The sequence below is a fragment of the Oppia nitens genome, unplaced genomic scaffold (genome assembly GCF_028296485.1).
Source record: "Oppia nitens isolate AA-2021 unplaced genomic scaffold, nextdenovo-longstitch-racon4-pilon3 scaffold9_pilon_pilon_pilon, whole genome shotgun sequence".
Lineage (NCBI taxonomy): Eukaryota > Metazoa > Arthropoda > Arachnida > Sarcoptiformes > Oppiidae > Oppia > Oppia nitens.
In genome coordinates, this window is record NW_026533253.1 from 2,965,451 (window position 1) to 2,979,163 (window position 13,713).

A 13,713-nucleotide genomic window follows, 5' to 3' on the forward strand; every position below is an offset into this window, starting at 1 on the left:
ACCAATTTGTAGGCTAGTATTTGGCATTATATAGATCGGTAACCATTAGAAGACTTACTTAAAAAGGGGTTAATTACAGGCATTCAAAAAACTTCAATAATTTCAATAGTGGGCCTATTTTATAATTGATTAAATCAATAATTTGGTATTGGACTGTATCTCACATATTGCCCCGCATATAGACACTGGGGTTAGTAACGTTTACGAACAGTAATATAACTTCAATTTTTATATCAAAAGTATATGAATTTTTGTATGAATTTTCGGTCAGTTTTGTACTTTGATAGTTGTCTTGTATTTAATTAATAAATTTTCTTAATACAACTTTCAAATGTGGAAAATAATTGACAGTTATTGGCAATTATTAAATTCATTAATTTTATAAATAATAAAAAATATTTAACTATTATTAATAAAATATATGTATAATTTTATTAATCATTAAAAATACATAAAAAACTAATTAATAAATAGATTGTATAATACAAAAAAATAAATTATATACTTTAAATCGGCTTATAATCGATATGCATAAGCTATTGGCAAGTGCTTTAGTGATCATCAATATTGATGGTCATCACCGGTCAAATATTATCTCCATTTATTGCATTGCAAAGATTAGACATCATTTGCAAGTCTTGCATCAAAATGTGCTGCTCTTCAGCGTTCAATGTTATGTTCAATGATTTTCTGTAATCATTTATAACAAATCTCAACAAATCGTTAAAAAACTTGGATTCGCATTGTTTGATGGGATCGTATCTATCGTATTGATCTAAGTTGTCCTGCAATTTGAGAGTAAGTGTGTCATAATTATTGCGCACCACATCCAACACTTGTTCCTCAGTCAATGATGACAACTGATTCTGTAGAGAGTATGACTCGATTTTGGTATTGAAATGATTTATTATGGCTTTTATATTGACTAAAGTCGATGCTAGTCTTGTGGCCGACTCTTTATACTCTGCCTTTTCATTGGATGCATATCGGAGTGCTTTGTGGCCAAAAAATTATTGGTAATTAGTTTTTTATACTAATAAATATATAATGAATTACATACTCATTGAGTAAAGATGTTCAAAGACTGAATGCATACGAATGATCTCATAATAGAGTTCATCGTAAGCTTGAGGTGATGGCAAAAATGTGTCGCCAAATGTTATAAACAAATTAAATATATTGACCACATTGATGGCCAATGTAAACACATTACACTTCTTTAATAGATCAGATTCGTTGGACAAAACAAACTTTAATAAAGTTATTAATGCCGTCCAAAGCTCTTTCCACGCGTAATCTACACGTATTTTGCACTTCTTTTGATAACATAATAGTCGATGTATTACTCCAATACATAACATATATAGATCTAGTAGTAGATTCTTGCGGGTATGGGTTAGCATAAACTCAATCATTAAGTCCATTACTGAGTAGGAAAGCGGTCGTGAGGTTGTACTTTGAGGATTCACTTTCCTGTGTCTCATTGGCTGTTCCCGTAAATCAAACAAATATCAATATTAATCTAATGGTATAATCAAAAAAAGGTAACATTAAATGGCATTTCTATACTAACCATACGATGCAATTGTACAGTAAAAGGCATATTCATATCGTGCATAATAGCATTAGCGCATTGATCTTCAGTAATGCAGGTGAGGATAATGAAGCAAAGACGCGATGTTTTCAATATTGATTCATCTATGTGTTGGAAATAAAGTATAAATTGTACTAAAATTTTACAAAACAATATAAATTTACAAAATATTTACAAATCATACCTTTCGTGTGGATCATCACAATGGATGAAAACTGAAGAAATGCCACCAAAAGATTAGAGGGCGGACTTTGTATCGACTCTAACGTGTCTTTTAATAATTTCACAATAGATTAATAACCATTAAGTTATTGTCACTTTAAAATCCAAATAAAAATAGTTATCGTAACTAATCCTACCGTTATTTATCTGATTGGATGTATCGGTACTTTCATTAGCAATAGCATAGACTTCTGTAGGCGACTAAAAATTATAGATTGCAATCATTGTATTTAATATAACTTAATAATTATAGTGTATATACCATTTATTTTGAAGTATTATTAAAAATTAAAATACGTACAGTTGTAAGTAATGTAATAAAATTTCTATTCAGATGAATGGCTTCATAAAAAGCCAATAAAACTGCATTATTTGTCTTCAAACTGTTTGCTTCAATACCATTATCTTCAGCAATAAACATATTTCCGACCTAATAATGAAAAGTGCAAATAATGTATTTAATGAAGTAATCCTAGATATTCAAATACAGTATATACAGTATATTAATTATTTAGTACCATATTTGTTAATGTATTAAATAGTCCACTTGGTTTGGATTCATTATTAATTTGATGAAAGTTTTTATTGAATACTAATAATTCATTTGATATTACTCTAGCGTAACCCTAAAAATATATTGTAGTAATAATAAGTTAATATAGAATAACTGAATTTCAGGCTTACATTAAGTTGAACCTCATCGTCAACTATCGATAACTTCATTATATACGGATTTATTGACTTTTGTAAATAAAATCAATACAAAACAAACATTATTTAAAAATATATTTATTTTGTTTATATATCGCTTAAATACCTCATATTTACGATAATTTAGAAGAATTGTTAAAAGAAGTATCATTTGATAGCCATAGTTGTGACGCTGTCGATGAACATTAAGAGTTTGTATTAATGCATCAAATAATTGATCCGATATTAATAAATCTATGAGTGGATTCTTGTTAACGTTTTCATGAGTCTTAAATATAAATAATTGAGTTCAATAATTAAACAATAATAATTAATAATTATATAAAAATAGTATAATTTTAAATATATATATTATATATATATATATATAAACTAACCGTAACTAAAATCAAGAAAAATTTTATGACTAATGTCTTGAGAGATACAGGAAGTTCATTGATAAGTATGTTACACAACGTCTCTATTAAAATCTTTTAAAAATATTTAAATAATTAGTTAAATATATAATAAATGGTAAATTTTAAGAGACAAACTTGAGTCTTAAGCTCGAGATCTTCGCGACCAATGATATGATCAATCAAATCAAACTTTGGATGACTTTGGCGCCATTTGTCGGAAATCACTTTTGATAGACTGCATAATGTCTGCAAATTATTATTGAAACCAAATATATTTAAAAATATTATCATCTTTTAATAATAATAATTAAAATTGAATTAAAATTCATACAATAAGACTGTTAGCCACACGCAAGTTGTTATCACTTTTAATGGCAACAATACATTGCGTAGACATGAGATTAACAACTGGTTTAATAGTCGACACATTATTGATGGCATTAAGGATTGAGTCAAATGCCTGTCCATTGGCCTAACAAAGACATCAAAAGTCAATTAACAATTAAATTAGTCAAACATTCATTAAGTAATGGCATTATGTGTTAAAAACCTTTAATAAGAAGAATTCATTCCAGAAGTTGTTGTTTTCGATGTACGGTTCCCTTCCCTAAGACATAACAATCATATCACTAAATCATGACAGTTGTCATCGATGGTCAACAACACAAATACCTCAATCAAAGCCTCGTAGAGTTGGACTACCTTTTCTTTCAGTGTCTTCTTCGATGGCAACAGTTTTGACATAATTGTTGCATTCAATTGATTGGCAAAACACAAGAGTAATAATAATAATAATCAGTGATGTCTTCGGTAATCAACTAATAAATCTAGAAATCACTTGATTTCATGACAAACAATGTGTTGACAATATTGTTGACACAAACACTACAAACACAACAAACAAACATATGATATGACATCACATTAAATCCAAATTACTATTTATTTAACACTTAAATAAATATATGCAATGTTTGCCACTAGAGGTCAATACATAAATATAATTGCATTCAAATTGAAGTAAAAATATTTCTATAAAATAAAAAACTTTTTTCATTTGAATTGAGTTTCAATTGAGTGAACAAAAAACAAATCATAAGTTTTGAATTTTTTCTTTTAATGTTAGACTAAAGCCTATAATGTATATAATAATAATAATAATTATTATTATTATTATTATTATTACACCTTTGATAACCATCGTATAGGTTGTAAACTTAACAGTAGTTTTATTTGTTAATCCCATTGGCTTTTCAAACAATAATATAATACTGTATTATATTCACATAATTATCTAATTGCCATTTAAACAAATCAAATCTTATTTTTTATTATTTTTTTATCAAATAGTTATCAAAAGTTGTCAATCAATGCAATTAGTGGGTTGAGTATAGTATATGGGAAAGGCTTGTATTGTAATTAACGTAAAATGAGAGAGAAATAGAGAGAAAAATAGAGAGAGAGAGAGAGAGAGAGAGAGAGAGAGAGAGAGAGAGAGAGAGAGAGAGAGAGAGAGAGAGAGAGAGAGAGAGAGAGAGAGAGAGAGAGAGAGAGAGAGAGAGAGAGAGAGAGAGAGAGAGAGAGAGAGAGAGAGAGAGAGAGAGAGAGAGAGAGAGAGAGAGAGAGAGAGAGAGAGAGAGAGAGAGAGAGAGAGAGAGAGAGAGAGAGAGAGAGAGAGAGAGAGAGAGAGAGAGAGAGAGAGAGAGAGAGAGAGAGAGAGAGAGAGAGAGAGAGAGAGAGAGAGAGAGAGAGAGAGAGAGAGAGAGAGAGAGAGAGAGTTCGCTTGAATAGAGAGAGAGAGAGAGAGAGAGAGAGAGAGAGAGTCATTGAATATCCGTTCGCTTGAATAGAGAGAGAGAGAGAGAGAGAGAGAGAGAGAGACTGCTATTGAATTGACTGAATAACATAAACATTGAATGTATTGGAAAATTCATAGCTTTTTTTAAATGACATAACATTATAGAGTGTATAGACATTAAAGTGTTAGTCAATAATGCATTGATTAGATAATACAGTGTTTGAGAGTCAAGTGTTGGGACTAATAGTTAACACATTCTCTGGTAAATCACTGGTTAAGCCATTGATTGTCTATCAACTGGTATTCAAGTGACACATCAATCACTTAAACTGATCCCAACAGTAGTCAACAACAGTGTATGTGTGTGTATATGTATGTGAAACATACCATAAAGTTGCCTCTAATCTAATCCATACTATCGGATGACAAGTGGCCAAAAATGATGACAAAGTGGACACCGGTAGCCGATAGTGACAAATACGGAATTGGTTTGTATTTATTGTCGACAACTCATCACTTGTTTTCAATTGATAGTCAGATTAATGTCTTAATTGTTTTTATATTTTGTTTGTTAACAGTTGTGTCAAATCTAAAGCCAATACTTCCGCATCGACTCCGCCTCACTATCGGTGACGCCGTCCGTATCATTGAAGAGTGTGGTGATTGGTATTATGGCCATTGTCTCAGTGATCGCAACTATTTGGGCATTTTTCCCAAGAACTATGTCTTCATCAAGGATGCCGTTGTCGACAATACCGGGTATTTATAGATTGGCCGCAACTTTATAATAATTACTTCCAATAATTTGTTGTTTACATGTAAAGTGTTCACGAAGTTGTTATTCCTCGGGAACCGCCTATCATTCAGGAGATCACATCAGTTATCAGGGAATGGGGTGTTATTTGGACAAAGCTTTATGTTGTATGTTATGATTTCATTGATATTTTACATGTCTTTACTCATTATTATTAATAATGATATGATTTTTTTGCCTTTAATATGAAGACATCAAATCCGAACTTCAAAGTGATCCGTGAGATGATGTATGAGTTGATTACATGGAGAAAGCAAATAATGTCCGGTACTCTGCCGGCCGATGAAATGAAAGAATTGAAGCAAAAAGTCACCGCAAAGATAGATCAGGGAAATGCGTAAGACATATACGATTAGTTTTTTAAGTTATCATAAAATTAAACCATAAATGTCTTGCATTTTAGTATATTAATTCTCGATCTTGTGGTTCGAGACGAATCGGGAAATATACTAAATCCCGAGATTACCAGTACTATAGATCTATACAGAGCTCACGAAGCGGCCACTGAAAGAATCAAACAATTGGCCTTAAATATTGATATAAAAAACAAGCGGTCGTCCACCCGTTACAATCATAATCTTTATGTTACGGTCAGAAATTTTGTTTGTCGTATCGGTGAAGACGCTGATCTATTGATGACTTTATATGACTGCAAAGAGTGTACTTTTATTAGTGAAAATTATTTGGTTAAGTGGGGAAAAGAGGGTCTTATGCGAGATTTGGATCAGCTTAACAATCTTAGAGTTGTTTTTGCGGTAAATTTTTTAAGAGAAACTATCAAAGATTAATAATTATTGTTTGATGTTTTTAATTGGTGTCAACTTTAGGATCTTGGAACCAAAGATTTGGCGCGCGAAAAGGTTTATTTGATTTGCCAAACAATACGTATCGGAGGAATGGAATTAAAGGAAGAACAAAGAAATGTACGGAAAAGTCATCACCAAAACATGAAAAGAGCTTCCGATGGATTGAGACGACCATTTGGTGTCGCGGGTATGTAAATATTATTACTTAGTTTTAATTTAACTCAAATTATATATGACATAAATTTTGAAGCGATGGACATAACTGATTTCTTAAATGGCAAAATTGAGACCAATGAAGACGCTCAACATTTTATACCATTTTCACAGTGCGCTGAAAGAGACTCATTAGACACTGTTATTCGCAAAATGATTTCGGCCCGAGAGATCAGTCAGAAAGAATGCAAAGGCCAGGGATTGTTTTTATCGATAAAACTACTTCACGGCGACCAGAAACAGATCCGTGAAGAGTACGCACATCTGGTTTCGCCATTTACGTCTGTTGCGCGGAAAATGGGGTTTCCGGAAGTTATACTTCCCGGCGATATTCGCAACGATTTATATCTTACTTTAGTGAGCGGAGAATTTAGCAAAGGAAGCAAAAAATCTGAACGCAATGTTGAGGTAACTGTCAAAGTGTGTAATGAAAAGGGACAGACATTACAAAACTGTTTAAGTTTTGGCGCCGGATCTGAACTGATGACTGAATACAAAAGTGTGGTTTACTATCATGAAGAACGACCCAAATGGATGGAAACACTGAAGATTACCATTGCCATCGAAGAGTTTTATGGCGGACATTTGAAGTTTACATTTAGACACCGATCCTCTAACGATAATAAAGATAAAATTGAGAAACCCTTTGCCATGTCTTTTGTGAATCTGATGAATGAAAATGGAACGACAATGTCTGATAAAAACCATGATTTACTTGTCTATAAAGTGGACAATAAGAAATGGGATGAAAAAGATGTCTCATATCTTAACTTTCCGTCGACTCGTGAAGAGATGGAGAAGAAAATTATGAATTCTAATTATAATATCAATCAGATTGGAGTCAAACAGTTAACAAACATGTTTCAGGCAAATGGTATCCAAATCAGTCCTCGAGATTTGTTTACTATATCAACGGTCGTTTGTTCGACAAAATTGACACAAAATATCGATCTTTTGGGTCTTTTGAAGTGGAAATCAAGTCCAGAAAATCTTAAATCAAATCTTTTGGCACTAATGAAAGTGGACGGCGAAGAAGTGGTTAAATTTCTTCAGGACACACTCGATGCTCTTTTTGAAGTTCTTATGGAAAACACTGATTCTGATACATACGACAATTTGGTTTTTGAAGCGCTTATATTTATTATCGGTCTTATATCTGATCGAAAATATCAACATTTTCGACCTGTTCTGGACCTATACATCGAACAGAACTTTAGCGCTACTCTTGTTTACAATAAGTTGATTGTTGTACTCAAGAGTTATATCGAAAAAGTCAATTTAATGCCCGAAAGTCAAGATGTTTTGCTTCGCGCTATGAAATCACTCGAATATATTTTTAAATTCATTGTCAGATCACGGATACTGTTTGCCGCACTAAATGGTGGCAAAGGAAAGATACAGTTTGAAGAGTCGCTAAAAGAGTTGCTCCAATCGATTACATCGATGATGTTGTCCACATCGGAGAATACACTGTTAGTTCAGGGCGCGTGTCTTAAGTACTTCCCATTTGCACTGACAGATATTCTTTGTGTATTCAATGAGAAAGACTTGTGTTACATATTGACTGATCTCATCAACAATGTTCCGGTCGACAGATTGACCAAACAGAAGATGATGTGCGTCAATGACATCGTTCACTGCGAACTGTTTGTCAAATATGCCGATTGCCGGTCAATACTATTGCCAGTTATTAACGATCACTTGAGAGTACTTCTAGAGCGTAAAGAAGAGTTTGAACTCTGTGTTAGAATATTAAGTGATATGTTGGTTGTGTTGTCTAACGGTCGGGACATCGGTCCGACACAGAATGATATATCTGACATAATGTTATCTGTTTTGCGAACAGTTATTCAGTCATTTATAGACATGGATCGCGAGAATCCATTGATAGGCAATGTTGTGGCCATTATTATCGGAATTCTGCGCCAAATGACTCCATATCATTACAATCAATATATTAATCATTTCCAGACGCGAACCGATTTACTCGATTTTCTTATGGAAATATTGATAGTCTTCAGAGATTTGGTGCGAATTGTGTTTCAAAAAGATTGGAATGAAATGATTTTACTTCAGAACAGGTCTGTTGTTATCAATTAAGATATGTGTTTGACTTGAAGTTCTTGAATACTAACAAATTGTTAATAATTGTTATTTAGTGTCCTATTGAATGCCTTACGACACTTTGCGCATTGCATTCGCGACCATTTCTTGCATCCGTTTGAAGTCCAACTTTGGAACAATTTCTTTCACTGTGCCATCTCTTTCCTCACCCAAGAATCCCTTCAATTGGAAAACTTTTCCCAAAACAAACGCAACAAAATCATTGCTCTCTATAAAGATATGCGACGAGAGATGGCCTTTGAGATCAGGTCGATGTGGTTTAATTTGGGTCAATACAAGATTCAATTCGTGCCATCAATGGTCGGACCATTCCTTGAGATGAGTCTTATTCCAGAGATTGAGTTGAGAAAGGCTACGATTCCTATATTCTTCGATATGATGCAATGCGAGTTTTATTCACCCAAATCGGGTGCCTATGCTTTACATTCCGGCTCTTATCACAGTAATGACAGTCCATCCCATCAAAGAAACAGTGAATGCAAAGCAAATTTCAAATTTTTTGAAAATGAAATGATTGCTCAGTTGGACGCACTTATTGAAGGCGGAAGAGGAGATGAACAGTTCAAAGATCTATTCCTTGAAATTGTTGGCACCAATTGTGAACATCATTCAGCAATGAGAGAAAGTGGTCTGTTCTTTGTGCGCACAGTTGTTCGACTAATGAGACGATTACTGGAGTACCGATCGGTGGTTAATGAAGAGAACAAAGAAAGTCTTATGAGTTGTACTGTAAATCTATTGGAATTTTACAATGAGATCGAGCGTAAAGAAATGTATATCAGATACCTATACAAACTGTGCGATTTGCACCTGGAGTGCGATAATTATATTGAAGCCGCTTATACACTGGCACTTCATGCAAAACTTCTCAAATGGTCAGACGATTCGTTGCCACAATTGTTACGTAACAATAAATATCCGGAATGTGAGACACACCGGGATCTGAAAGAGCATCTCTATAATGAAATTATTGAACACTTCGATAAAGGAAAGCTATGGGAAACAGGTATTAGTTATTGTAAAGAAATCATATATCAATACGAAAGTGAAATATTTGATTACATGCACCTGAGCTCACTATTACAACGAATGGCTGTTTTCTACGATAATATTATGAAACAGGCCCGACCCGAACCCGAATATTTTCGGGTTGCGTACTATGGCCGCGGATTTCCCACATTTCTCCAAAATAAGACGTTTGTCTATCGCGGAAAAGAATATGAAAGACTTAGTGAGTTTAGTGGTCGTCTGTTGAATCAATTTCCAAATGCACAACTCATGACCAAATTGGATCCGCCCGGCGACGATATTACCGAATCCAATGGACAGTATTTACAAATTAATAAAGTGGATCCAATTATGCAGGAAAGAGACAAATTTAGAGGCAAATCAGTTCACGAACAGATTGTCCGCTACTATCGGGTCAATGAAGTCCAGAAGTTTACTTACTCGCGGCCATTGCGTAAAGGGGGACGCGATTCGGATAACGAGTTCGCAAATATGTGGATCGAAAGAACAAAACTATTGACATCATATGCTTTGCCAGGAATTTTGAGACGATTTCCCGTTACTCAGACCAATACATTTGAATTAAATCCATTGGAGAATGCGATCGAAACTATGGAAAAAAGTAATAATAAAATTAAAAGAATGATAATTCAATACCGATCCGACTCTAATCTTCCAATAAATCCATTGAGTCTTGCATTGAATGGTATCGTCGACGCAGCCGTAATGGGAGGGATTGTCAACTATGAAAAAGCATTCTTTACCGACGAATATGTAGCCAATCATCCATTTCGTAAAGACCAGGAAGGCATCAATAGACTCAAAGACTTAATAGCAGAACAGATGCCATTGCTTGAAGTGGGAATAGCTATTCATAAAGAAAGAGCGCCTCCAAGTTTGAGACCATTTCACGATCACATGGAAGAAGCTTTTGCTAAACTTAAGTATAATGTAGAAGAAAGATATGGTAAACGATCGCTTCCAGAGGATTTGGCCGAAAAGATTAATGTAAAGATTAGACGCGGATTTAGTGAAAAGATGAGACACGTAATACCAAATTCACATTCATCGGCACCGACCGGACAAGTCTACGACCGAAACTCCAGTGGAAGTCTTTCTAATGAATTGTAAGTTTGTTTCTATTTATTGTATTTTAATGACATTTTTATTATTTTATTAATTGATTCTTCCTTTCAAAGAACAATCAATTCTGGAAAGACTAGTCGTTCGATATCTGTTTGGGTCAAACAAAACTCATCCAACAATTCAAGCAATCAGTCTTCAACTACATTGTTCAGCTCAAGTACTTTATCAAAGTTAAAGCGTAACAATGCTTCCAAAGAGGGCATTCATTTACGACGACAGAGCAATGAAAGTGGTTCCCCCGCCCATACGGCCCCCATGTGGTACGCACCCGATCTTTTAGCAAAACCCGAACAACCAACTGAACGACCAGTGATTGAGCTCTCAGAACACTTGACATCTCACAGACCATTACGTATAGAATATGAACGACGATTAAGTCGTCCAAATAGTGGTCAATTTCGGACACATAATACCCATTCACCGACCCGTAGCCTAAGTCACGGCGCCTCTTCCAACAGTCTTTCTATATCTCATTCCAATTCACTTAATGAAGTAATTGATGACAAACCTCCACCTCTTCCTGTGAAACAATCTTATGCCGATTATTCCAATTTACCTGAAAACGGAACAAATGGTGTGACCACTGACTTGACTTTAGTTTCGCCAAAAAGAAATTCAGCAAATATGACATCAACGCCGAAGCATAAGGTAAATATATATTTTTAAATTATACAATAAAAATGAAGATTATTAATATAATTTATGAATTTATAGCCACCTCCGCCACTACCCGACAACTCGAGTCCACCATTAAGTCCACCATTAAGTCCACGCATTCCTCCAGAACTACCTAAGAAACCTTATCGATCAGTGATTACTCCTCCAGTAGTGCCATCCAATCAAAGTAATCCACAAATCATTGAAGATTTATAATATATATGACTTTTACAGTATTTATTAATACTTTTTTGAATATTTATATCATTAATTAATTTATAGTAATTAATGACACTTTTTACCAAAAGTAAGAATGATATTTAAAATTCAAATATTTCTAGTCTACCAAAACAACAAACTAATGACAATCACATTAATATATTACGGTATCATTGAAAATATTTTTGCAATATTTTTTGTGTGAATTTGTTAATCATATTACTGTAATAGTGTATAAACAAAAGTTAAATGCGATTTATTTTTATTAATTTTACTATTAAATGCAAAAATATATAATATTTAATTTTAGTTTTTAAAAACAAATATAGTTATATATTTATCATTGAGTTTTATTTATTTAATTTTTATTATTATTAAACAAGTTATTTTAATGGAGTGCCTTAATTTATATATTGTATAAAAAATAATAATGACAGTGCCTTAAAATGCATTTGTAAAGTATATTTTATTTATTTTTAGATATTTAAATTGATTCCTATAAACACATTATTATAATTATAAATTTACTTTTTATATTTACGACATACAAACGTATAACAGATTAATTCACATAAATTTATTTTTAATAAAATAAGTATTAAACTGTTTTAATATAAAGAAAAGTTTTTGTGATATTATGATGTATTTTCATCAATAATATCGATATTTTCAAAAATATCTCCCAAATTAGTAAATGTTATATCTTGTTGAGTATTTTTGTCATTACAATTTGAATTTGTTTGAAAATTGTTTTTATAATTTAACATTTCTAGTATAACACGTTTGACATCTTTACGGACCAGTTTTCGGATATCTAAAACATTGATTTTTGTTATACTAATTAAATTAGTATTTAGTTTGAAATGATTTATTGATTACCTTTGAGTACATATCCGGAATCGATAATTGTTTTATTATTTTCTTTCCACGTATTAAACAATTGTAAGAAAACTGCTGAATAAAACCAATTGAAAACTTTGATCACACATTTCGATTGATTAAATTCTTTATTAAGGAGACCCTCTCTGAGCACTTGTAGACTGATTCCTGTTATTTGTAGACTCATTACAGCAAACGGAAAATGTTGTCTCTTATCGAGTGATAATTTATAGATCTCTTTACATAAATGACTTGTTTCTGGCGATAAAATAAAGTATAAGAGCTGATAGAGACCTAATAAGCCGACACCTCTAAGATCTGTTGCCGGATCTGTTCCCTGAAAACCAATGTCTTCCCAATGATTACCGAAACGTCGGTCCATCAGTGCATTACCCGTTAGTTTTTGATAAATTGTGATTAAAAATTTAGTCTGAATCGCGTCGTGATTACTAAACGGATGCAACGCTACGGCAAAAACACGATTTCTTTCGTCACACAAACTTGAGTCCAGTCGTTGAGGATTTAGACAAAAGAGTCGTGACATTAGTCCATAAAAACCACTTCTTATCTGAATTGGTTGTATTCTTGACTACATTTAAACACAAATTTTGTATATTAAATAAATATAAAGAATATTCTTTAATAATAGTTTGTTATTAGTAATAACTTATTACTAATTGTTCGGCGATTTCAATATTTTGAAAATGAAATAAAATTTGATCTAAAGTGACAGTTAAGGTGATACGTGTCGATGCTAGCGATGACACATCCGTATTACTATATTCCGGATCAGTTTGTTTGCTCAGATCAAGTAATGGCAACGCTTTTATATTATCCCAATCGTCGCTTTCTAGCAAATAGGCTAACCATTTGGTATATTAATAAATACTAGAAAATCTTACTAATTAAAGTACTATAAGTATAAGAATACCATTAGCTCTTCCACCACTTGGATCAGCTGAATCATCACCACTGGACATGATATTTATGGCAGATTTGTCTTTAAAAAATAATGAAAACTTATTTTTAAATGACCATCAAAATATTTATGCTAATAATTAAATATTTTATATCACTTTTTATATTATCATTTAAATTTTTAAAAAAAAAATATTCTACAAAAT

General features: G+C 32.6%; 3 protein-coding genes across 3 annotated transcripts; 1 reads left to right on the forward strand and 2 right to left on the reverse strand.

Moving 5' to 3' along the window:
• Positions 1-516: 516 nt before the first annotated feature.
• LOC128964525 (armadillo-like helical domain-containing protein 3) lies at positions 517-3,831 on the reverse strand. The gene is made up of 14 exons (XM_054311142.1): positions 3,598-3,831; positions 3,476-3,532; positions 3,257-3,397; positions 3,061-3,171; positions 2,905-2,997; positions 2,634-2,795; positions 2,501-2,557; positions 2,335-2,442; positions 2,118-2,246; positions 1,954-2,017; positions 1,779-1,865; positions 1,574-1,698; positions 1,061-1,487; positions 517-994 (listed from the first exon to the last, which is right to left on the reverse strand). Exons 1-14 carry the CDS (start codon positions 3,667-3,669, stop codon positions 585-587), a joined length of 2,043 nt encoding a protein of 680 aa, XP_054167117.1. The 5' UTR covers positions 3,670-3,831; the 3' UTR covers positions 517-584.
• Positions 3,832-4,801: 970 nt separating this feature from the next.
• LOC128964522 (dedicator of cytokinesis protein 1-like) lies at positions 4,802-11,844 on the forward strand. Its single transcript, XM_054311137.1, has 10 exons — positions 4,802-5,211; positions 5,302-5,482; positions 5,548-5,644; positions 5,729-5,874; positions 5,941-6,292; positions 6,365-6,530; positions 6,594-8,637; positions 8,716-10,815; positions 10,888-11,482; positions 11,549-11,844. Exons 1-10 carry the CDS (start codon positions 5,163-5,165, stop codon positions 11,705-11,707), a joined length of 5,889 nt encoding a protein of 1,962 aa, XP_054167112.1. The 5' UTR covers positions 4,802-5,162; the 3' UTR covers positions 11,708-11,844.
• Positions 11,845-12,345: 501 nt separating this feature from the next.
• LOC128964775 (ELMO domain-containing protein 3-like) lies at positions 12,346-13,569 on the reverse strand. The gene is made up of 4 exons (XM_054311412.1): positions 13,521-13,569; positions 13,264-13,451; positions 12,590-13,178; positions 12,346-12,524 (listed from the first exon to the last, which is right to left on the reverse strand). The coding sequence occupies exons 1-4, from the start codon at positions 13,567-13,569 to the stop codon at positions 12,346-12,348; spliced, it is 1,005 nt and encodes a 334-aa protein (XP_054167387.1).
• Positions 13,570-13,713: the final 144 nt, after the last annotated feature.